General features: G+C 44.1%; 2 protein-coding genes across 9 annotated transcripts in view; one reads left to right on the top strand and one right to left on the bottom strand.

Annotated features, from left to right (window-relative positions):
• Csrnp2 (cysteine and serine rich nuclear protein 2) overlaps positions 1 to 13,063 on the top strand; it is a 19,063-nt gene extending 6,000 nt beyond the window's left edge. Inside the window, exons 2-5 of one of the 2 annotated variants that reach the window (XM_023722684.1) lie at positions 77 to 309; positions 2,723 to 2,781; positions 7,523 to 7,819; positions 9,680 to 13,063. In XM_023722684.1, coding sequence (XP_023578452.1) covers positions 159 to 309; positions 2,723 to 2,781; positions 7,523 to 7,819; positions 9,680 to 10,603 — 1,431 coding nt within the window. In that variant the 5' untranslated portion in view covers positions 77 to 158 and the 3' untranslated portion in view covers positions 10,604 to 13,063. Of the gene's footprint in view, positions 1 to 76; positions 310 to 2,722; positions 2,983 to 7,522; positions 7,820 to 9,679 lie in introns of both variants that reach the window. The other variant, XM_004637819.2, reaches the window with a different exon arrangement.
• Letmd1 (LETM1 domain containing 1) lies at positions 7,859 to 22,766 on the bottom strand. Of its 7 annotated transcripts, none has more exons than XM_023722689.1 (9): positions 22,589 to 22,765; positions 21,907 to 22,058; positions 19,308 to 19,427; positions 18,601 to 18,683; positions 16,802 to 16,988; positions 16,578 to 16,679; positions 16,239 to 16,391; positions 15,148 to 15,244; positions 13,300 to 14,286 (listed from the first exon to the last, which is right to left on the bottom strand). In XM_023722689.1, the coding sequence occupies exons 3-9, from the start codon at positions 19,413 to 19,415 to the stop codon at positions 14,216 to 14,218; spliced, it is 801 nt and encodes a 266-aa protein (XP_023578457.1). In that variant the 5' UTR covers positions 19,416 to 19,427; positions 21,907 to 22,058; positions 22,589 to 22,765; the 3' UTR covers positions 13,300 to 14,215. The 7 variants fall into 7 exon arrangements, 6 of the variants coding, with proteins under 6 accessions (XP_023578455.1, XP_023578457.1, XP_004637875.1 ...); XM_004637818.3 differs by having other exon boundaries at positions 19,308 to 19,423; XM_023722688.1 differs by having other exon boundaries at positions 19,308 to 19,423; positions 22,635 to 22,716.

Genomic DNA, 22,766 nt, shown 5'->3' with positions numbered 1-22,766 from the left:
GCTAAGTGTATACCCTGGGGCAGGAGTCCAGCCTGAGGATGGATGGGAATGCTGATTCCTGCTTTCCCCTGGGCAGAATCCTAATGCACCTGGCGAGCTGTTGGTGAGCAGGGCGTTGGCCAACCCGGTTGGCTTCCGGAGGAAACCCTTTGAAACCAATGGATGCATTCTCGGGCTCGGGTCTCAAGAGGAAGTTTGATGATGTGGATGTGGGCTCATCAGTTTCCAACTCAGATGATGAGATCTCTAGCAGTGACAGTGCTGACAGCTGCGACAGCCTCAATCCTCCTACTACTGCCAGCTTCACACGTGAGTGAGCCCCTCCCTCCCATCTGCACCCTACAGTCCTGAAGTACAGAGCCCTTCGCTGCTCTCAGGCAGCTTCTGCCAGCATGGGGTTTGCCCTGATCTTCCCTTGCTCTTTGGAGGACTTTGTGCTCCCATAACCTAGACTCAAGTCTGATTTATTTGAGCTGATGCTGCTTATCTTGTGGCTTGGGGATTCCCAGAATGGTTGTATTAGATTGAAAAAGGAGGAATTCAGGACTTTCCCTGCAGATTTCCATGGATCTTCTGAACATTGTGGCTGTAGCAGGATATAAATACTTAACTGCCTAGACAACCAGGGCACTTCCAGGTTTCTTAATTCTATTCTTTCCCTCCCTCCTTCCCTCCCTCCTTCCCTTCCTCCCTCACGTCCTCCTTTCCTTCCTTCCATCCATCCATCTTTCCTCTTTCTGCTTTTTTGGAACAGGCCTTTTCTATGTAACCCAGCCTGGCCTTGGACTTGGGGCATCCTTCTGCTGTAGCCTATGAGGGCTCCAACTATAGACATGTGCCTCCATGCTTGGCATATATTTTAATTGAGGTTTATTCTATTGTAGTTAGGGCCTCACTGTCCTAGGCTGGTCTTGAACTTGGGAACCTCCTGCTTCAGCCTCTCTGGTGCTATAAGCATGTGCCATCATGCCCACTCTTGGTTTTAAAATTTTTTTGTTTTCGTTTTTTCTTGTTTTTTGGAGACATGGTCTTGCTATGTTTTGAACTCACTATGTAGCCTAGGCCAGTATTGAACTCAAAGGGATCCTTCTGTCTCAGCCTCTTGCATGCTGGGATTACAGGTGTGTACTACCACATCTAGTTGGATTTTTTAAAAAAAAATTTAACATTAAAAATATGTATATTTATTTATTTACTTGGTACAGGGTCCAAGGTACACAGCTTGGACTCTTAGTGATCCTTTTTTTTCAGCTTCTCCAGGGCTAGGATTACAGGCATACACCACCATGCCTGGTTTCAGTGGCTAGCAGGTTGCACCCAGGGCAGGGCCAGTGCTACCGGGGATCGAACCCAGGTCCTTGCACTTGCCAGGCAGACACTTAAACTGCTGAACTATCTCCCCAGCCCTATGGATTTTTTAATTTTCACAGCTTAATTAGTCCTTGGAAAGAACTTCTGGTACTGTGGATCAGGGGTTGCTTGTGGGCCAAATCTGGACTGCTGCCTGATTTTGTAAATAAAGGGTTTTTGGTTTTTTTTTTTAATAATTTTTATTTATTTATTAATTTTGTGTGTGTGTGGCCAGCTCAGCCCACCAGGGGGCAGGGCTAACTGGCATGTGGTGCTGGGGGATTGAACCATGGTCCCTGTGCTTTGCTTGGCTTAGCTTGTTCTAAGTAGGTGCTTTAGACCACTGAGCCATCTCACCAGCCCCTGTAAATAAAGTTTTATTAGAACACATTTAATCCACTGTCTCTGATTACTTCCATGCTATGGCAGCACAGTGGAGAAGTTCACCAGAGACCTCATGACCTGTACAGCCTAAAATATTTACTACTTGGCCCTTTTGGGGAAAAGTTTGCCATCTCATGCTGTAGATTAATACTATGCAGTAGAATTTTGTGTTAAGATGAAAATCTATTGTATCTGCATTGTTCAGTGGTGGCCATTAGTGGTGTGTGGCTCTTGAGCTTTGGTATATGATCAGTGCTACTGAGGGCCTGATTTTAAAATTTTATTTTTACATTTAAAATTAAATGTATTTAATTTTAATTAACTTAAATTGCCACGTGTGGCCAGTAGAGCTGCAGATTATTATTTCCTGAAAGATCACCTAACAATCCTCTTTCCATCTGCTGTCTAAAAATAGATTTTGTGGTCATCTGTTTAGGTGAAGTCAATTTGGAGGCAGAGCTATGAACCAACTGAAGTTCAAGGCTCTCCAGCCCAGTATGGTGGCGCATGCCTATAACCACAGTACACGTGAAGCTAAGGCAGTGGGCTGTAAGTCCGCAGATGGCCTGGGCTACACAGCAAGGTTCTGTTTCTAAAACAGAGGAAAGGGGCTGGTGAGATGGCTCAGTGGTGTAAAGCACCTACTTAGAACAAGCTAAGCCAAGCAAAGCAAAGCACAGGGACCTCGATTCAATCCCCTAGCACCACATGCCAGCCTGCCCGCCCCCTGGTGGGCTGAGCTGGCCATACACAAAATAAATAAATAAATAAATAAATAAATAAATAAATAAATAAATAAATAAATAAAATAAAAAATAAAACAGAGGAAAGGGGAGGCTCCTTCCAGTGGTGCATTTATGATTGAAAATATTAGAAAGTTCTCTAGGTGTAGAGATGAACAGTTCAGAGCCAGGATGGATAAGAAAGGGTGAGGGCCCCAAAAAGCAGATCCCTAGGTTAATAACCTCTGTCTCTGCTCCTTTCTTAGCCACATCCATCCTGAAGCGGCAGAAGCAACTTCGGAGGAAGAATGTGCGCTTTGACCAGGTGACTGTGTACTACTTTGCCCGCCGCCAGGGTTTCACCAGCGTGCCCAGCCAGGGGGGTAGCTCTCTGGGCATGGCCCAGCGGCATAACTCTGTACGTAGCTACACACTCTGTGAGTTTGCCCAAGAGCAGGAAGTGAACCATCGAGAGATTCTTCGTGAGCACCTGAAGGAGGAGAAACTTCACGCAAAGAAAATGAAGGTGCCTAAGGGGTCCTGGGTCTCTGCTTTTCCCTGTATGCTAAGACAAAGTAGGACATCATCAAGGCTTATTTGAGCCAGGGTCTCACTATGTAATCCAGCCTACTTTGAACTTAGTGTGTATCCCAGGCTGGTCTCAAACTTGCAGTCCTCCTGTCTCAGCTTCTGAATCCTAGGGGTATAGGCATGTACCATTGTGTTTGCTAGATTCATTGATTTTTTTTTTTTTTTTTCCTGGAACTGGGGATTAAACTCAGGCCCTTACACTTGCCAGGGAAGTGCTTAGTCTACTGAGCCATCTCCCCAGCTCCGGTTCATTGATTTTTATTTGACTGGTGTCATTGCCATGTAGAAATTCTGAGTCTAATAAGAAGTCTCAGAGTTAGAAACTAATCTCAGTCTGAACCTCCCTTCTTTTTGTCTTAGGAGGGGTTTTATATATATATATATATATATATATATATATATATATAATATTAGAGATAGAAAAACACTTTCTCTAGAATTTTTCTTACCCCATTATACCCCAATAAGTTTCCTTAAAAATTTAAATTGTGAATACCTAAAGCCTTTTAGGTCTGTCTCATGGAACCAAAAGGAGGAGAGTTTTCAATTTCTTGTCAAATGATTGTCCCAGCTTGGTGTGGTGGGATCTACCTGTAATTTCAGCTACTCAGGAGGCTGAGGCAGGAGAGTTTTTAGTTTAAATTAAGGCCTGCTTGGGCAACTTAGTGAGACCCTGACTCAAAATGAAATTTTAAAAAGGCTGGGGATATAATTAATAGTAGAGTGCTTGCCTAGCATGTGCTGGGTCCTGGGTTCAGTCCCTAGGTGTGGGGTGGGGGGAGTAAGGGGAACACAGACCTCCTTTTCCTGAATGCGTAGAACAGGTTTGGGAACTTTGAAACTCTCTAAAATGCTCTGGGTTGTGGGTTAACTCTGTTGTTTAAACCACCTGCTTGGGCAAACCCAGTCAGGTCCAGGGGACCACGGTTTGATCCCCAGCTCCACATGAAGCACCAGGCCTTCCCTTATGGCAGCCTGAGCCAGCCAAAAAATAATCCTTCAAAAATGCTCTCTGTTGGATTAAAGTGCCTGCCGGCCTGGCCCTGCCCCCTGGGGGTGCTGAGACAATAATTGAGACTGGGCATGGTGGCGCACGCCTGTAATCCTAGCTGTTGGGAGGCCGTAAACAGGTGGATCACTAGTAGCGAGATCCTGAACACCCTGTAGACCCTTCCCTAAAATTCAAAAAACCCTAACAACAATAACAAAAACAAACATGTTCTCTGTAATCTCCATCATCCCCAGGTAATAGTCTTCTCCCTCCAAACAGCAGCATTAGCACATAGTTATTTAGCTTGCACCATATGGTGCCTACTTCTGATACCAGCTCTTTAGGTTAGGAGAAGGGGGTTGGGAGAACAACCCACTCAGATAGCTATTTTTTCCCAAATTTTTCCCCTGGTGCTGAGGTAGAACCAGGGCCACATGCATGCTAGGCAACTGCTTTACCACTGAGCTATACCCCAGCCCTCAGGTTGTTCTTGATAGCCACTGTGTGCTGTCTTAGCATGCTTGGACACTTTAAGGCCACAGAAATTAGTCCAGGCTTAGGCATGTAGCTCTGTGGTAGAGCACTTACCTGGAATGCACGAGGCCCTTGCTTTGATCTCCTACATTGCATAAAATTTTCTCCCAGGTTTGTGGTGATCTCAAAGCATACTGACCTATATTAAAAGAGGGGCCAGTTATTTCCAGGGTTGAGGGTGACACTGACCAGGATGTGGTAGAATAGCAGAACTGGTGACAGAGATACAGGAAAACTAGATCTTACTCTTTGTCTCTTTGAGAGCTCTGTCTGCCTCCCTCAGCCTGCTCCTAAGCCTCTTCTTATTTTTCTAACTAGAATGATATCCAGCTTCCCTGACTTCTGTCTGAGGAATTCCATCAATGACCCTGTCACCTTCCTGCTGCTGTAGCAACAGTTGAGCAAATAAACACTCTTCTCGTCAGTTCTAATAAAGGCCTTCTTCCTTTTTCCTAGAAGAAAACTCCTGTGTCCTGAATCTGGTAGAGGAACAATCTGTAAAAACAGGAACCCCTCTGTTCTGTCCTCTCCTCGTAGGAATTCTAGGGACAAAGCCAGGCAAACCGAAGGCTGAGGTCAATGATTCTGCTCACTAACAGAATATTTAGTGAGCACCAGCAGCATCTTTGCATGCCAAGGGGAAGCCTTGCTTTACCTTGCCCAGGTCCTATGTCCTCTTTTCTTGGAAAGGTCTCTGCTCTTTGGCATTATATGAGTGAGGCGGTTGATTTTAAAAATACATGTATTCTGTATATGCCATCTACTGTTTGTTTTCCTTGTGGGTTGTTCCAGTTATTCTTTGAAGCTCTACTGCTTTAGCTACCCATATTTACTTTTTTTTTTTGTATTTCTGGGGAAGGGTCTGCAGGGTGTTCAGGGTCTCACTACTAGATCAGACTCGTAGTGGTCTACCTGTTTACAGCCTCCCAAGAGCTGGGATTACAGGCGCGCACCACTACCCCCAGTCTCAAAATATTTTTATTATTATAATGTTTGCATTAAAACAAACATGGAATCCGTATTATGAATGGTATGAATTAGGAGTCTAACTTTTCTTTCCAAAAGAATACTCAGTTCTTCTGTACCTTTTTTTTTTTTTTTTTTTCTTTTTGAAACAGGGTCTCACTATATAGCCCAGGATGGCCTTGAACTTGCAGTGATCCTCCTGCCTCAGCACCCAGTGACATTGAATGAGTAAAAGGCTTCTCACTGACCTGAAATGCCACTTCTCTGATGATGTTAAATTCTGTCATCTTAAACATCAAGTATTCCATTGCATCTCTCTTTTCTTTGAGAGGTTAGCAGGAGGAAGCGTGCTTAGGAGGAGGCCAGTGCTGGTGGCACAGACAGGAGCAGGCTTGAGGTCTACAGAAAAGCCTCTTGCATTTGCCTGCCTGGGACAGAAGCAATAGGCTGGGGGATCCCTGACAGCCCCCCGTTAGTGCACTTCATTTCTCACCCTTGCCCCCAAACCAGCCAGGTGTATGGCTTCCTCCTTAGCCTGTTGCATCACATCTCTCCCAGGAGTTGTCTTTTCCCAGCACTGCTCGCTGGGTGTCTGATGAAATAAACCAAACACTCTGCTTGCTCGGCTTCCATCCTGCTGGCAGCGTCCAGAGCTCCAGGGACCATGAGGCCCCGTTTTCTTTGCTTGGATTCTCCAGTGAGTTTGCAGAGCTCATTTAGCTACAGATTGTCTTCAGTCTGTCTTGCCCCACACATTCTCTTTCCTGGTTCTATTTGTGTCAGCATAAAAAACCCAGATTATTGTCCGTTATTATCATATTCAGTATTATGCCATTCTGGTTTTTTATATTTTTAATCATTTATTTAATTTATTTGGTACAGGGTCTTGCTCCTGTCTTGGCCTCCCCAGTGCTGGGATTTACAGGCGTGTGCCACCATGTAGTACCAGGGATTGAACCTGGGTCCACCTGCTCCTGTCTGTGCCCTGGCTTAGACTGCCAGGCTATCTCTCAGCCCAATACCATCCTATTTTTGTGCATGGAGCTTTACTTTAAAGTCAAAGAAGGCTTAGAAAGGAGAGAAAGCACATTTCTTCTAGATCCTGGGCTACAAGTGAGGGATTTCTCTGGCAGCTAATAATAATTTGCTTGTACCAGTATAATGCAGCTCTTCTCAGCATGCACTGATAATTATTCGCTGTGGGGAGTCAGGTCCAGTGTCAACGGCCTGATAGCCTGGTACCACTCTTTAATATATCCTTCCTTAGAAGGTAATTTTGGACTACTATGAGATACAAGGTGAAGGGTGTTTTACCAGCTTATTTACATATTGCAAGAACATTCAGCTGGTGATATACCTTCTCTACCCTGAGTTAGAAAACAGGTGAACAAAGTTAGGGGAAATGTCTGGGATTGAGGAAATGTTTGAGGGAACAGGTTATCTTTCAGGAGGAAAAATATGAGACAGTTTTTCAAGAAACTTGGACCCAGAAAGGTGATGTCTCGTGTTGTCAGGACGATGGTTGGGCCCCATAAGATTTTTTGTGTTTTTTGCTTTTATTCTCTTGACCCATGCTGTCCAGTATGGTAGCCACTAATTACATGAGCCTATTTAATTTAAAATTAAAGACTCAGTTTTTCAGCTGGGCATGGTACAGACCTGTAATCCCACGTGTATGCCATGAGAGGCTGAGGAGCTTTGGAAGTTTGCTCAGCCTGGTCGACTTAGCAAGGTAGTGAGACCCTGTTCCAAAATGGGGGAGAGGGGCTGAGGATTCAGCTCAGGCAGAGGCCTTGTTTCATGCCCCAGTGTTACCCTCTGCACACACACAGAAGTTCCCTCTGCCTTTTAGTTTCCATGTGGGAGACTCAGGAGCTGCATTTTGGGTGGCCTCTGTGTGGGGCTGCACAGCTCTGCCCCTGAGCACAGAGGTCCAGCGTACAGTGCCACTCACTGGGAGGCTGACCTTTATGTTTTTTGGCAGCTGACCAAGAATGGGACAGTGGAGTCCGTGGAGGCTGATGGCTTGACCCTGGATGATGTTTCAGATGAAGATATTGATGTGGAAAACGTGGAGGTGGATGATTACTTCTTCCTGCAGCCTCTACCCACCAAACGGCGACGGGCTCTGTTGAGGGCTTCTGGGGTCCACCGCATTGATGCTGAGGAAAAGCAAGAACTTCGAGCCATCCGTCTTTCTCGGGAAGAATGTGGTTGTGATTGTCGACTGTACTGTGACCCAGAGGCGTGTGCCTGTAGCCAGGCTGGGATTAAATGCCAGGTCAGTCAGGGGTGGCCAGCGTAGTGAGTATACTGCCCCAGGGCCAGGGCATGTGGTGTGGGTAGGAGTGAGGGTGGGAGGCTGCCCATCCAGGGCGATGGAGTCCCTGACTGTAAATGTGCTCCAGTTTCACAGCTCTCCTCCACCATCAAAGAAAACAGGCGCAGCAAGATTCTTAGGCTGTGGAGGCACCTGTTATCTTTTGCTCTTTCATACCTCAGAGGTGAAATGAAGTAGCTGTTAGCAAAGGGAGAAATGGCTTAATATATTTACTCTTGGTAACTGTTCCTTAAATACCAGCGGATTTCTTTTCTTTCTTTCTTTTTTTTTTTTTTGCGGAACCGGGTATTGAACTTAAGCCCTTGCACTTGCCATGCAAGCGCTTATTCAACTGAGCCATCTCCCCTGTCCCTACCAGTGGATTTCTTGAGATAAAGAGAAAGGAGGTAGACCTATAGATTCCATCTGCAAGTACTCATATTTATCTCTATTCCCATTTTGTAAAAATCAAAATGGCTTTGAGATTCTATATGTCAGGATCTAGGCTAGCAAACGTAACTCCTGTTTTCTGAGAAAAAGTGAGCATCTTTTTGTGTGCTTTATGACAAGGGACAGTTGACATGTTATGATAGAAAACAGCAGTACGACCCTAAAGAATGAAATTAATCTCGGACTTGTATTCTGAGAATGTGGATGCTAAGCCCTTATTGTTCAGTATTTCCTAACCAGCCTTTTCTCTTTTTTTAGGCAAATAACAAATAGCTGTAGCAGATTGGGCCAATTAGTGCCTTTTATATTGAAGTCCCATAGAAATCAGTTATCCACAGACCTGAGAACAGTTTTAGCAAGACTTTGAGTTTGCATACATGCTTATTTGCTTACTCATGTTTTTAATATTTAATTGTAGTGTTTGGATTTTTCGCTTTTCATTTGGGATATGAAGGGGAGATAAGAAGGTAGAAAGCATCTCCTTTCCAGATCGCTCTGGTCCAGATATCTCCAAGCTAATTATCTTGGTAACTGCTTCAGAACTAAACTAGTCTAAACCCTCAGGGGAAAAAAATCAAGCAGGTAGGGAAATTCTGTTCATTGTTCGAGCCTCCCTTCTAGCACCTTAGCATACTAAGGTGTCTTTGCTTAGTTATCCAGTGTACATTGCTTTGGACTTCCCCTTACTGTCCCACACCAGTCCTGGAGAAGGCTGTAGGCATGGGCCCAGCCTTTCGTCTCACTGAACCAGGTAAGTTCTGCCAGTCCTGAGGCACACAGATTTCTTCTTCTCTAAGGATTGTTGGCATTCAGAGAGGTATTGCTGTACTGGAAGGAGCCTTTGATGTGATTTTTATCTACTTTTTTAAAAAATTAAAAATATTTATTATTTATTTGGTACAGGGTCTCACTATGCATTTTGGACTCGTAGTGATCCTCCTGTCTCAGCCTCCCCAGCACTGGGATTACAGGCATGTGCCACTATGCCTGGTTTCAGTGGCCGGCATGGTGCCTGGGCTTCCAGGGCCAGCACAGCATGTAGTACCTGGATCAAATCCCAGTCCTTGCCAGGCAAGACCTCTGAGCTATCTCTCCAGCCCCATTGTCTGCTTTTTACTTAGAAGCAGAAACAAAGCCTTAGGGAGAAGTACTTGACTCTCTTGAGGTTGTACCACTAATCAATGGCTGAGCTGGAATCCAAATGCAAGCAGTCTGATAATTACCATCTAGTGCTGTCAGCTCGTACTGCATGTCATGTTTTGAATTGGTTGCTTCTCTTGTAACACCTCACATCCCAAGTGCCTGTGTGTGCCAGATGATGTCTGTTGGATCAACGGTCTCATCTTGCCTCAACCTCCTTGTGCCCCTTAGGTGGATCGCATGTCCTTTCCATGTGGCTGCTCCAGAGATGGCTGCGGAAACATGGCTGGGCGCATTGAGTTCAATCCGATCCGAGTCCGGACTCATTACCTCCACACCATCATGAAGCTGGAGCTGGAGAGCAAACGGCAGGTGAGCCGCCCGGCAGCCTCGGAGGAGGAGCCGTCACCTGCGGCTGGCTGCAGTCTGACGGGAATGCAGGGCTCCGAGACACAGGACTTCCAGGAGTTCCTCGCTGAGAATGAGACCGCAGTGATGCACCTACAGAGTGCGGAGGAACTGGAGCGGCTCAAGGCCGAGGAGGACTCCAGCGGTTCCAGTGCCAGCCTGGACTCAAGCATCGAGAGCCTGGGCGTGTGCATCCTGGAGGAGCCGCTGGCTGTTCCCGAAGAGCTGTGCCCAGGCCTCACAGCCCCTATTCTCATCCAGGCACAGCTGGCCCCAGGCTCCTCTGTCCTGTGTTTTGCTGAGAACTCGGACCATCCATCGGCCTCGACAGGGAGCAGCCCATCCTACTTGAACAGTGGGCCCTTGGTCTACTACCAGGTGGAGCAGAGGTCCGTGCTGGGAGTGAAAGGAGAGCCTGGTACGGAGGAAGGCACCACCTCTTTCCCAAAGGAGAAGGATCTGAGCGTCTTCTCTCTCCCCGTTACCTCACTGGTGGCTTGCAGCCCCACTGACCCAGCTGGCCTCTGTAAATCAGAGGTGGGAAAAACACCTGCTCTAGAAACCCTATTGCCAGAAGATTGTAATGCTGAGGAGCCTGAGAATGAAGACTTCCACCCCTCTTGGTCCCCCTCAAGCCTTCCCTTCCCCACAGACAGTGAAGAGGGCTCTGGGGCAGAGAAGAGCTCCCTGCAGAGTGAGGACCAGCCCCCTGAAGAGTCTGCCCTAGAACTCCCTCTGGTGGTGTGACATGGGGATAGAGATGCTGCCTCTTACCTACTTTCTATTTATTCTCTTATTTTATCTAATGCCACTTCAAGACTATAGAAGCAGCTGCTGCTCCCATGTTATTTTATTGGCATCTTTGGGGGAGCGGGTGGGAAAGGATTGTTTGTACAAGTATTTTTTAAAAGGGAAACAGTACCAAGGAGACCAGCTCTAGCTAGACCTGGAGATAAGAGTCTCACAGGCGGCCGCACAGTGCCCAATGCTGAGCTTACTGGGCCATTAGAACAAAGAGGTAGGATCTCACATGCAGGGTTGAGTAATTCAAGCGGCTGTTCATTATGTAGGGACCAGAACACAAGAATCTGAAAAGCCCTTGCTCTCCTGGCTCCTGGGAGGGCGCAAGCTCATTTCTCTGATTATTCCAATACTCCGTCTTGGTGTCATTATCATGAAGTTGCAAAGGTTGCCAGGCAGGATCTAGAGAGGAAGGGTAGAAGGGTCTCTGCTTCTATACAAAGCCTCCAGGATTTCTAAAAATTTCACCTGCCTTCTTCTGATCCCTATTTGGTAAATAAGTTAATATTTGACATGTTGGGTGTTCTTGGACCAGCTCCCCACACTGGGGATTCCTGATCTATAACTTGAATTACTGTGTTTCTTTCACATGATCTTGGGTACTAGAATTTAACTTGTCTGTCTTTTCCTCCATCATTTTTCCTTTGAAGACAAAGAATAAGCCTGGCTGGAGATGTGGCATAAAGAGCCCTAGGCTGCTGCCTGTGTCTATCCCTAGCTCTGTTGGGGTGCTTCCGGCGGAGCTCACCCATCTCACAGCAGGCCCATACACAGCACTACGTCTGTCCAGAGGAGGCCACAGGACCAGCCTGCTGTCTGGAGAGATGACTTGATTTGTATCATGTTTGCTTTTTTACCCCCCACAAAGATCTGAGCTTTAAGTGGAATGTAAAATGTGGCAATCTAAAGACACCTACTAGTTTTATCTTTTTTCCCCCCTTTATCTAGCCTTGTGATCCTTTTTGCATATATACAGGGTTAGCGTTCTTATACTGTTCCAGTTCAGCTCCAAGAATTGCACATGTTTACTGAACCTCCTTCATCTTGATGATACATAGATTGGAAGCCAAACTAATTCTTAAAATGCACACACAACTTCCAAATTCCAAAGGCTTCAAGATCTGATTGTAACCTTGGAAATGTATAGGATGGGACTCAAATTCTGTTCTTATCTCAGTCATTGGTTCTTGATCCTCTTATGTCCAGCTTATGCTCCAAGATCTGCTTCACTGAACTCCCCTGATTTCTTTTTATTGTCAGAGTTTATCTTTGACTCTGTTTTAAACTGGATGCAGTAAGGAGTAAAACACTGTTCTCTAGCATCCTGTGCACCATGTTTCATTCACTTCTGGTATGATTAGCCAGGAATGAAAAGAGTGAAAACTTTTTAGTGGTAGGGGAGATAACTGTTCATATTTATTTGCTCATAAACCCTTTTCTTATGTGATAGTTAGGGCTCTGTCTTAAAGCAACTTTTATGTATTTGTCAACAGCATTTCACCTATAAAATCTGAGTCTGAAGGGCTTTGTAATTAATACAGCTGTATGTGTTAATCCATTCCACCTTTCCTGTTCATTCCTGTTTTTGTTTGGTTTTATGTTTGGAAAGGAGTTCTTTCTTAGGTGCGTGGGTCCATGTCTCTCCCCACCACTGCCTCACAAGACTGTTGAGGGTCTTAAGTACCTGAGATTTAGATGCTCTTCCAAACTGAGCTACACTCCTTAGATGGGGACTATCAAACACAAGACTGTGAAGTTTCCCTCAGAATTCGGCTCCGTAGAGAAAAAACTAAAAATTTGTGGGAAGGAAAAGGAAGCTTAGTAAATTCTCTCTTTAGGAAGCTCCAGCTTAATTTAGTGGGCAGATACCAATTACTTGACAAGAAAGACATTAGCTTTTGGGATCAAATGAATTTAAGTTTGTAATTATTAGACTCATTGCCAACCTACAAGATATTTGATATTTCTGCAAAACTCTAATGTCCATCCAAGCCCATCCCTTCATGAAAAAAAGTTTTCACACACTAACAACAAACTTTCTGAGTGCTAAATATTAGCATTTAGCATTAACTCTTGTCAAGCAAAGGCCTTTTCTACAACCTAGCCCATCTCATTTCTGGTGCTACCTGAATTGGACAAAATGACAGCTCATGGTTGCTAGGAAAGGTAGGCCTCTGACCATAGAAGTGGATTGCTTCAGTCCTGCTCAGTCTAAGCCTAAATGCAAGAAATGAAGCTTATTATCCCTTTAATATACTATATACACAGGTAGTATTTTCAATGTGAATCCAAAGCTTGTCTGGTTCTTTGAAAACAATTTTTCCCCTTTAGGTTCTTTACATTGTGATAATGCGATATTTAAAGAGAATATTTAAATGTAATATTAAAGAAATATTCAAAAGAATGATGTGTTATCCTTTACCTTGGTAGGCCAGTTACTTGTTAGAGAAGGATGCTTCTCCTGTTTTGTATATAAAACTAATTAGGTCTGATAGGAATCAAAGCTGACAGTGGGACTGTGTTGTGATGGAAGTGTAGGATGTTCTCTTTGGGGCGCCAGGAGCCTGCTGTCCCCTTACCTACCCATGTGTAAGCTTCAACTGCAGCAAGTCTTAGCAAATGATTAGAGTGTATGCAGATAATCAGCTGGTTTCAGTAGTCTTTACTTGGGTTTAAAAACAGCTTCATGCATTTATAATAAGTTATTACAGAGTCACAGGTCACAGAGGTGCACATCAGCTACCTCCTACTCACTGTCTTGCTGCAGACCTCTCCTTGCCTCCCGGCAGTAATTAGGACCTTAAGGTTTTGACCCACGGCCCCAAAAGGCCACTGTCAGTTACAGTTGGGTTCTGCAACACAGTGGAGGCAGCAACGAATTAAAGATTCTTAGGACCGTCCAACAGCCCAGAAGTTAAGACAGCATGGAAGTGAAGGCTGTACATCCTGGGGGAGGAGTCAAGCAGCACTTCCTTTTAATCATTCCCTTCAGTAAGTAAGTTAGCCATATAAAAAGAATGTTCAAAGGAATTTAAAAGCAAAGAGTAGTTCACCCTTGGCAGTGGACAAACATCCTATTTTGGTCATATTAGAAATGAGGCAAAGGAACACTGAAGTGAGAACATGCATGGATATAAATGATCCAATCTCACTAGTAATGTCCACACCAGCTGGGATGTCCTCAACAGCCCCCCCCCCAAAAAAAAAAAAGGACAAAACACCCCACCAGTTACAACAAATATGGTAGCTGGTATATCTGTGAAATGATTTCCCCCTGGAGCAGAACAAAGTAACCCATCAAGGTAAAAGCCTACTAGGTTGCTGCCAACTCCAGCTTACTATCAGACAGGTGATACCTTACATGGGCCACCCCTGAGAAGGGCTTTAGTTTGAGCTGTGAGCGGAATGTCTACCCACAAGGGTAGTGACTGAAGCCATGGCACCTGCTCCTCGGCCTCCTGCACACCGAGCTGCACACAGACCGTGGACAAGTGCTGTTTGGTCCCACGCTGCTATATTATATGACTGCAGGACAGTGTCGTCCATCCCATGGTTCACTCAGCGCCTCGTCCCAAGGTAGTTAGTAGAAAGCAGGACCACGTTGTGCAGCAAGAGGGACAGCTCGGTTTCTGAAAACACCAGCAGTGTTAGTGGTTCGGCCAGCAGTTTGCCTTCTAACAGCCTGCGTGTATAGGAATTGAAACTGGAGACAGCAAGGGAAGTACCATGAAGGTGGTACTAAGTGGCTACTGTTCTCTGCGTTCCCTACTCCACATCAGCCCCAGCACGCGTGCTTTCCTGTGGTTGCACTGTTTTCATTTCTTATTTCTTGATTGTCCTATGGAAGTAGAAAACTCAAGAGGTAGCAGTGGTACTAAACACTATTGTCACTGGGATTCTGGTAGAAGTTGGCACTTTAGGGACATTTCTCACTTTAGGATTAGTAGACTTACTCTGACATCCTAAGGTCCAGAACCATCCAAGATTGCCAGAGGCTCTAAACTGGAGACCAAAAGGCTTACTACCTACCCTCAAGATCCTATTTGTTCAGCTAGTACAGTGCTTTTGTTTTGCTTCAATTGTGATATCGTTAGTGTTCTCAACCAGCACAATTCTGCCTCTCCCTGTACTCAAACCCAGGAACATGTGGCAATGCCTGGAGGTACTTTTGGTTGTCATAACTGGGAGCAAAGAGGTTCTGTGGCATCTAGTATAGAGGCCAGGAATATAGCTAAACAGCCTACAATGCACAGGTAGCTTCCCCACAGTAAAAGGTCAGTAGGTCTCCCCCTTGGGCTCCCATGATGCCCTGTCTTTTGTCTTACAGTCACTTCATCACCTGCCTAGGAGTAGGCATGTGAATTGGTGCCCTTTCAAGTAGACACATGTTATATAAACGCTTCACATTATTCAGTAACTATAAAATAATCTCAGAATAGAATATAAAAATGGCTTGGCTTTCAGTGGCAAAACATAGCAGTGTGTCTTACCTTTCATGCTACAGGAAATCTTTAGCCATTCTCCCAGCCAAGTTCGACACCTGTCTTCAGCAACATGGGTAGAATTCAGGCCTCGGAGATAACAAGCCTGTAATACTCAGAGGAGAAATGGTCCTGAAAACCCATGTGGTGAGCATGCCAAGGAATTGGGAAATCTACAAATAATCCTAGATTTCCTTTGAATGAGTTACACTTTCATCCCACATGAAAGCTGAACTAGTGATGGCCATGATAAGAAAGGAAGCACTGTGCTACCATCCGGATCTTAACTGCCCCCCAAAGGTCTGTGTGTTAAAGGCTTGGGCTGAAATAGTGAGTCTATGCAGAAGAGAAAGCCTCAAAGCGCTCCACAGCTCCTGGGGGGAGGCAGAAACTAAGAGGTGCAGTCTCCTGAGAGTCCTTGTGGTCACTGGGGGTGCACACTGTGGGACACCCTTCCAGTCTTCCTTTGTTTCCTGGTTGTCCCTAAGGAAGCAGCTCAGATCTGTCACAAACTTCCTGCCATGCTGTGCTGCTGCCTTATCACAATACTAAAACACCAGGTCATGGACTGAAACCTCCAAAACTGTGACCCCACATAAACCTTTGTTCTTTATAAATCTCGTATCTCAGGTGTGTGTTACAGTAACACACCTATCCAATTGGAAACATGAAGGCTAAAGTGTAATGTTGCCCAACTACTTAGGCTGAGGCAGGAGGATCACAAGTTCTAGCCCAGCCTAGGCAATCCAGTAAAACCCATTTCAAAACAAAAAATAAGTAAATAAACAGACAGATAGTGTCCATTCTTTTTTTTTTTTTTGTCTTTTTGAGACAGGGTTTTGCTGTGTAGTCCAGGCTAGTCTTGAACTCATTACAGGCATGTGCCACCATGCCCAACATGTCCTTGATTTTTAAAGTGTTAGCAGAAAAGAAATACAAAATAAACCTACTATGGGCAATTCTTCCCACTAGTCTAGTACACTGAGGAAAAAAAGATGAACAATAATAGAGCTTGAGTTTTGATAAAAATAAAACAAGGAGCTTTTGTAAGCTTCCAGGCCAGTGTGGGCTACTGCTTGACCCCTCAATTAAGCCCTTACCGATTTCACTTCCTGAGTGGTGAGCTGGCCAATCCCCAGCTTTGCCAAAGCGCTGTCCAGCTGGTGAATCACAGTGGTATGAGTCTTTAAACGACGTCTCAACCAGGGAGGAGGCAGGTAAGGTGTGAGAAGCATGGCCCGGCTCAAGGCTTTCTATGACAGCAGAAGAAGAAAAAATCATTTTTTTAAAAATTCATTTTAATGAGAAAAAAGATAAAATACCAATGAAACTGTTTCAAAACAGGTTAGTAGGATGGTTACAATAAGAGAAAATCAAATATTACCTCAAAGGGCTGAACTAGAGGGAGTCTGGAAAAGAGAAAGCCTCAAAGTGCTCACCAGTTGCAAAGGCTGGAGCTGGTTTATGCCCAGAGGGTGGTTACAGAAACACTCTCTGAGAGCCAAGATATCTTGTGCTGCTGGGTGGGTACCATTCTGGATCTTGGAAGAGGCAAGAGATTGGCACATGTTAGGAAGGTCATGACGGGCCCTCCTTCCGCGCCTTAGTGCAGAGCTGTTCTAACACGAGGCCTTGTTTACAGGAAGGTTAACTGGAGAAATACCTTGGAGCATAGTTCTGTCAGATGCCACCGAAGCCCTGCATCAGAAATGAGAGGGATGACACTTTCTAAATAACTAATGATTTCTGAATGGGACTGCTTCCGGAGAGCATGATAGATATCTAAGAAGTCAATTTGTTGTTTGGGGGTCCAAAAATGTTTGATCAGTAGTTGCCTAGGAAATAAGTACCTAAAAGAAAAAAGAATCACAAAATCACTATGGAGGGCTGGAGAGATGGCTCAGTGGTCTAAAGCACCTATTTGGAACAAGCTTGGCAAAGCATCAGGGACCGCGGTTCGATCCCCAGCACCACATGCCAGCCAGCCCCGCCCCCTGGTGGGCTGAGCTGGCCACACACACACACCACTCTCTCTCTCTCTCTCTCTCTCTCTCTCTCAAATAAATAAAAATTAAAAAGAAAAAAAAAATCACTATGGAAACTATCCTTCAAAGTGAGCTGAGCAAGCATCTAGCAGACACGGATACTGGGAAAAAGGATGGAGACACTTTTTCTACCTCAGTGTTCTTTTTAAAAAATAAATTTAGCCTAAGGTGCACAAAATGAAGCACAATTTCGAGCAATACTGTTGAAATGGGATCTAATGGAAGCAGTAGTAGGATAGCCTGGCATGGAGCCATCTGATAAAACGCCTTTTGAATCGAAGCACATGAAGAACATTCTTTGGACTGAGTCACAGACAGAGCTGGACATTAGTTGGCAGACACCCTACCTGTCGCTCTGTCCTTAAATGTATATACTATGAAAAAGGCAGCAATTTGATTTTTAATCATAGCATATGTGGTGGCTTTAAAACATGGCCCCATGGGGCCGGGGAGATGGCTCAGTAGAATAAGCGCTTGCCTGGCAAGCACAAGGGCCTGAGTTCAATCCCCGGTTCCGCAAAAAAAAAAAAAAAAAAAAAAAACAAAACCATGGCCCCAAATTTTCTGCCATTCCTCTTCTGCACAAGTGAGGTTTGTGTCCTCTTTTCATCTGGGTGATTCAGTCAGCCAATAGAAAAGAGTGAAAAAAAGTCTAAACTTCAAACAAGGTCATCAAAGGTCATGCAGATTCTTACTCACTGGAGCACTGTTGGAACTCTGATTGCCAGGTAAGAGCTCCTACCATCAGGCGGCCACACTCACTGAGGCCATACGTAGGCACCAGAGTGGACAATCTGTCTTCTGGCCACCCCCTCTAAGGTACCAGATGTAACAATAACCTTGAGCCCTCCAGACCACTCCACTCAGCAGCTACCACTGAGGAACCTCTGCCAACACCACATGGGTGAGAAAAATCAGTCACCTTTTTGAGCCATGTCCAAATTCATGTGCCACAAAATCATGAAAAAAATGGTTGCTTTAAGCTATTGTTTTGAGGTTGTTTGTTATATAGCAAGAGATAACTGGGACAATATGTAACATAGAATTTTAAAAGTGTCATCTTTGGATATGAAGTAATAAAAGCAAAGACATCAGAATATGAAATACATTGCTTTCCTGAAGAAAAAAAATTGTCACAAATTAATAGCACTTCTCAGGGAGTGAGATGCTGTCTAGGACTGATGGAGAAGACCATGCTTTTACTTCACACCACCAGGGCATCAAGAACACCTACTGCTACCATCCTGATGTGTACCAGGAACCAAGGTATTACTGACTGAGTTTTTATCAACCTTGATAAAGATTGGAGTAGGAAGTTTGATAACCTCTGCTTAGCTTCTGAAATGAAAAGTTATTAAGATAATTTTCAATTAAAACATGTACTTAAGATACTGAGGTGGAGCATGTCTGTACTCACATAAGCAAGAAGACCAGGTAGTTGGCAAAGGGTGGAATGGAAATAATACCTAAGAAAAGACACTTGGTGACGTCTTGACGGAACTAAACAGAAATAAAAACAGGTGCACTTTTAACACAAGTTAAATCCATGTAACAGGTAAATACCTCTATCCCATCCCGCTGTGTCAACTTCTATTATAGCCCGGATAAAAAGGCCAAGTTTGTTTCTGTTTACTACTGGCTGGTAAGGTCCCTGAGGAGAGAACCTCTGGTTTGTTTACTTTTGTATCCTAAACAATATCCAACACAGGATCAGACATATCAAATCCCTCAAGTGAATTCTTCCTGAACTGCAGAATTGGCCCTAGATTCTTACTCTTAGTTTCAAAAGTTTGTCAAGTCACTAGCAAATACTACGTTCTCATGGCCCTATGGATCCTTACAGATTTTCATATGTTCAGAAACAAACTGGACTCTAGTGCTTACAACTTTCTTCAGAGAGCATGCCAGAAACTCTATGGACCTATGCTACGGAGGGTGGCACTCCTGAATAAATACAATTTTGACAAATAATCAAATGCTGTCATTCTCTTCAATATTTTGATCCTATAGAAAAAGGAAAAAGCATGATCAGAAGTGAACATGAAAGGAAAGAAAAGATTTGAGGCCCTGGCCAACTGTAATTATCTCACCATGAACTGCTGCATATCTGCCCCTGGCTCATACCTGTCTCAAATGCTCCATCTCCCGGTATGGAAGTTGATGAAACTTTATATTGTGCTTCCACATATTTGTCTTTATTCTTCTAGCCTTTTTGGCATCAGCCCAAAACATCTGTAATCCTGCCTCATTAAAGTAGAGGACACAGAGTGTGCCGTTATCCAGTTTGAATCTTACCACAACTTTTTATTCTATGTTCACTCACATACACACATACTTGTCCCACCCCAAGTTTAGATAAAAGCTTTAAACCAGGTCACTTGAAATTCTTTTGAGGTTGACCATCCTTCGTTCTTCTAGTATATTCCTTTCTTCTAGCTATGCTGGGCTTCTGTTCTTCCACTATGGAAAGGTCACCCTCATAGACAGACCCACACTATGCTACTTGGACTGGAAGCTTGTGGGCTCAAGTGATCTTCCTGCCTCAGCCTCCCAAATAACTGAGACTACAGGCATGTTCTACCATGCCCAATTCTCAGATGGAAGTCTTGCCCCATTAGCCCTGTGATTTTCTAGCCAAATACTATGATTTCCTTTCTGAAACATTTTTTGAAGCATTTTTATAAATAGTATAATTCAATATATTTCTGCGATTGCATTTAAAAATCTCAATTCTGTGACAAGTCTTACACATATCTAGGACTACGTTTTCATTTTAAAATTTTATTGATACATTCTAGATATACATAAAATAACATTAATCATAGGCAATTTATCCCTGTACCTGATATACTTTTCCTAACTTTTTTTTTTTTTTTCAGTACTAGGGATCAAACTCAGACCTTGTGCTTGCCAGGTAGGCACTTACATCACTGAGCTATCTCCCTGGCCCTTGCTTCTTTTTTTTTTTTTCATTTTTTTTTTTTTTTTTTTTCCCTTGAACTCAGGCCCTTGCGCTTATCAGGCAAGAAGTGCTTATTCTACTGAGCCATCTCCCCAGCCCTTTTTTCTCCCATTCTTCTCCCATCCCTTTAACTCCTCTTCAGCACTTTAGCTTTTAAAAAATGATTTCATATATCTGAATAAAATTATACCCAGATTGGCTTCAAAATAATATGAGAAAGCAAGTATATAAATAAGATCAGTGGCCCTTACATGATGTGATGTTGCATACGTGGAAGTTATATTATTCTATTTTTGTGTAGCTTTGAGATTTCCATAACTAAAGTTTTAAAACAAACAAAAATGCTCCCAGACTCTTTTTTGATTTGGTCCTAGTTATACACCTTGAGGGCAGACAAGGCAGTTATTCTTATCTTTATAAATAAGAATAGGAAATAAATAAATAAATAAATAAGAATAGGTAACTTTTCAAGTCCCTGTAGTAATAATCGCTGTAATATTCAGAACTGATAATGTGGTAGTTTATTATATAGGGTTATTAGTACAGCATATAATACTATTAATAGTCAACATTATTGGGCATCTATTATGGGTCAGTTCTGTCCTAAGAATTTTACATATATTTATTATTCACAACAATGTGAAGATACACTGGAGACATTTCTAGGAAAGTAGATGCACCTTGAGTCCATACATGCAAGTGAAATAAATCAGAAACACATGTGTAAATACTACATTGTTTTCTGATGTGAAAAATCAAAAGTTTAAGTAAGGACCAAAATGTCTAATGGGTATTGTGAAACAGGAACAAAATGTTCAATGGGGAGGGGAGCTAGAGAGAGGGGAGGAGGAAAGGAAAGAAGGGAAAAGTTTAAAAGAGGGAGAAAAGAAAATCTGGACACAAAGCTTCTGTAAATGGATAGAGGAGGGGGTGGAAAGGAAGGGAGGGGAATGGGAAAAAAGTTTTATCATGTACAGGTACAAATTCTCTATGATGAATGTGACTATTATGCATATCTAAAATGCACCAATAAAATCCAATTAAAAAAACAGGGTAGGTCATCAGGTAGGTTCTGTTTTTTATGTTACAGATATGAAATCCAAGGGACAGAGATATTAAGTCACTAGTTCAGTAGCACAGTTACTAAGTGACAAGCTGGCCTTTGAAACAGGCAGTCTGGATCAAGTGAATATATGATACTATGCATATAATTGCTGGGTATCTAGCATTTTTCTAATTTAACCCAAAACATTCAGAAGTTATGTAGTGCTATTTCAGTACAACATAAAATGTAAGATAGGTCTGTGAAAAGTATCAGGTTGCATTTTTTTATGGTACAATGAGTAAATCACAGGGTAGGTCTGTGAGGCCATTGGTCCTTGCCCTTGCGCAGAACAAGGAACTTTTCTAGCCAAGAGCGTGGTTAAGAAAAATACAAGCTCCCTGGGAGATAGCTCAGTAGAATAAGTGCTTGCCTGGCAAGCACAGGGTCCTGAGTTCAATCCTCAGCACCGAAAAAAAAAAAACAAGGATAAGCCCATCTCCTCCTCCTTCCCCTGTGCTGTTAGAGGTTATCACTCAGAACATTTTTCTAGGAACACTGTCAAGAATGGCTAACTTGTAAGGATTAGTAGAATACACAGACATCTGTGAAACAGAAGACACCCCAGCTGACACCCCCAAAGCAGAATGATCTCACTTTTCTAACTCCCTGACATTCCTGCAAACCGATTCAGGGATTTCTGTTACAGCTGCTTTTACCTTTCATGAAGATTGTGTACAGGACATAGAAGCGCGGGAAATGACGACTCAAGAAACGATGGTACTTCCCATTGATCGCTTTTGTCTTGGTCACCACGTAAGAGATCAAGCTCTTCATATCTGCCTTTGGAGAAAGGTGAAGCTTTGAAGACCTACAAGGAAGATCAAAAGACTATCTGGGAACCAATCCTAGAAGACCCAGCACACCTGGGGTCTCCAGTGTAAAAAACAACTCTCAGAGAATATACGACTTGAGTCTTGAACTCCAAAGAAGATCCTGGGTTCAAGGAGATAAAAGCAATCGGATCGAGAGGGGCAGATGCGGCAGAAGCCAAGTAGTAAGAGAAGCCAGGAGGCCTGAGCCTGGAAAGCGTGCGGTCCTGGGGAATCCGCACTGCAAGCGGAGGCCAGAGGCAGGATCTAGACTGAAGCGGTTAAACCTGGGCTGGAAGGGGGATGCTGAAAAAAGAGGCTCAGGACACGCGGAAAAGAGCAGACAACAGGGCCCTGGGAGTCCACAGATCAGGAACCAGATCCTTAGCGGAGATCAGAGTGCAAATCCTGTGCAGTACGAAAAAAAAGCCGAGGCAAAGGCGTGCAACCCCGAGAATTAAGCCAGCGGAGTTGAGCCACTGGAGGGCCTGGACGTAAAAAAAGGCTTTAATGTCTCCAGGTCCCTCACCGAAGGGCTCCCCAAGCAAGGCCGGAGCGACCAAGTTGTAGCCTACGCGTGACAACAGGTCCAGGGGTGACGGCCGAACCCCACAGAGCAGCCCGAGCCCAGAACACCCTGGACAGCGCCATCTTCACCACCGGGGAGGGGGAGAGGCGAGGTCAGCTCCAGGTCAAAGTGTACCGTC

The sequence above is a fragment of the Octodon degus genome, unplaced genomic scaffold (genome assembly GCF_000260255.1).
Source record: "Octodon degus isolate 3935 unplaced genomic scaffold, OctDeg1.0 scaffold00093, whole genome shotgun sequence".
Classification (NCBI taxonomy): Eukaryota; Metazoa; Chordata; class Mammalia; order Rodentia; family Octodontidae; genus Octodon; species Octodon degus.
The sequence above is the reverse complement of the archived record's forward strand: the minus strand, read 5'-3'. Positions and strand labels throughout refer to the sequence as shown.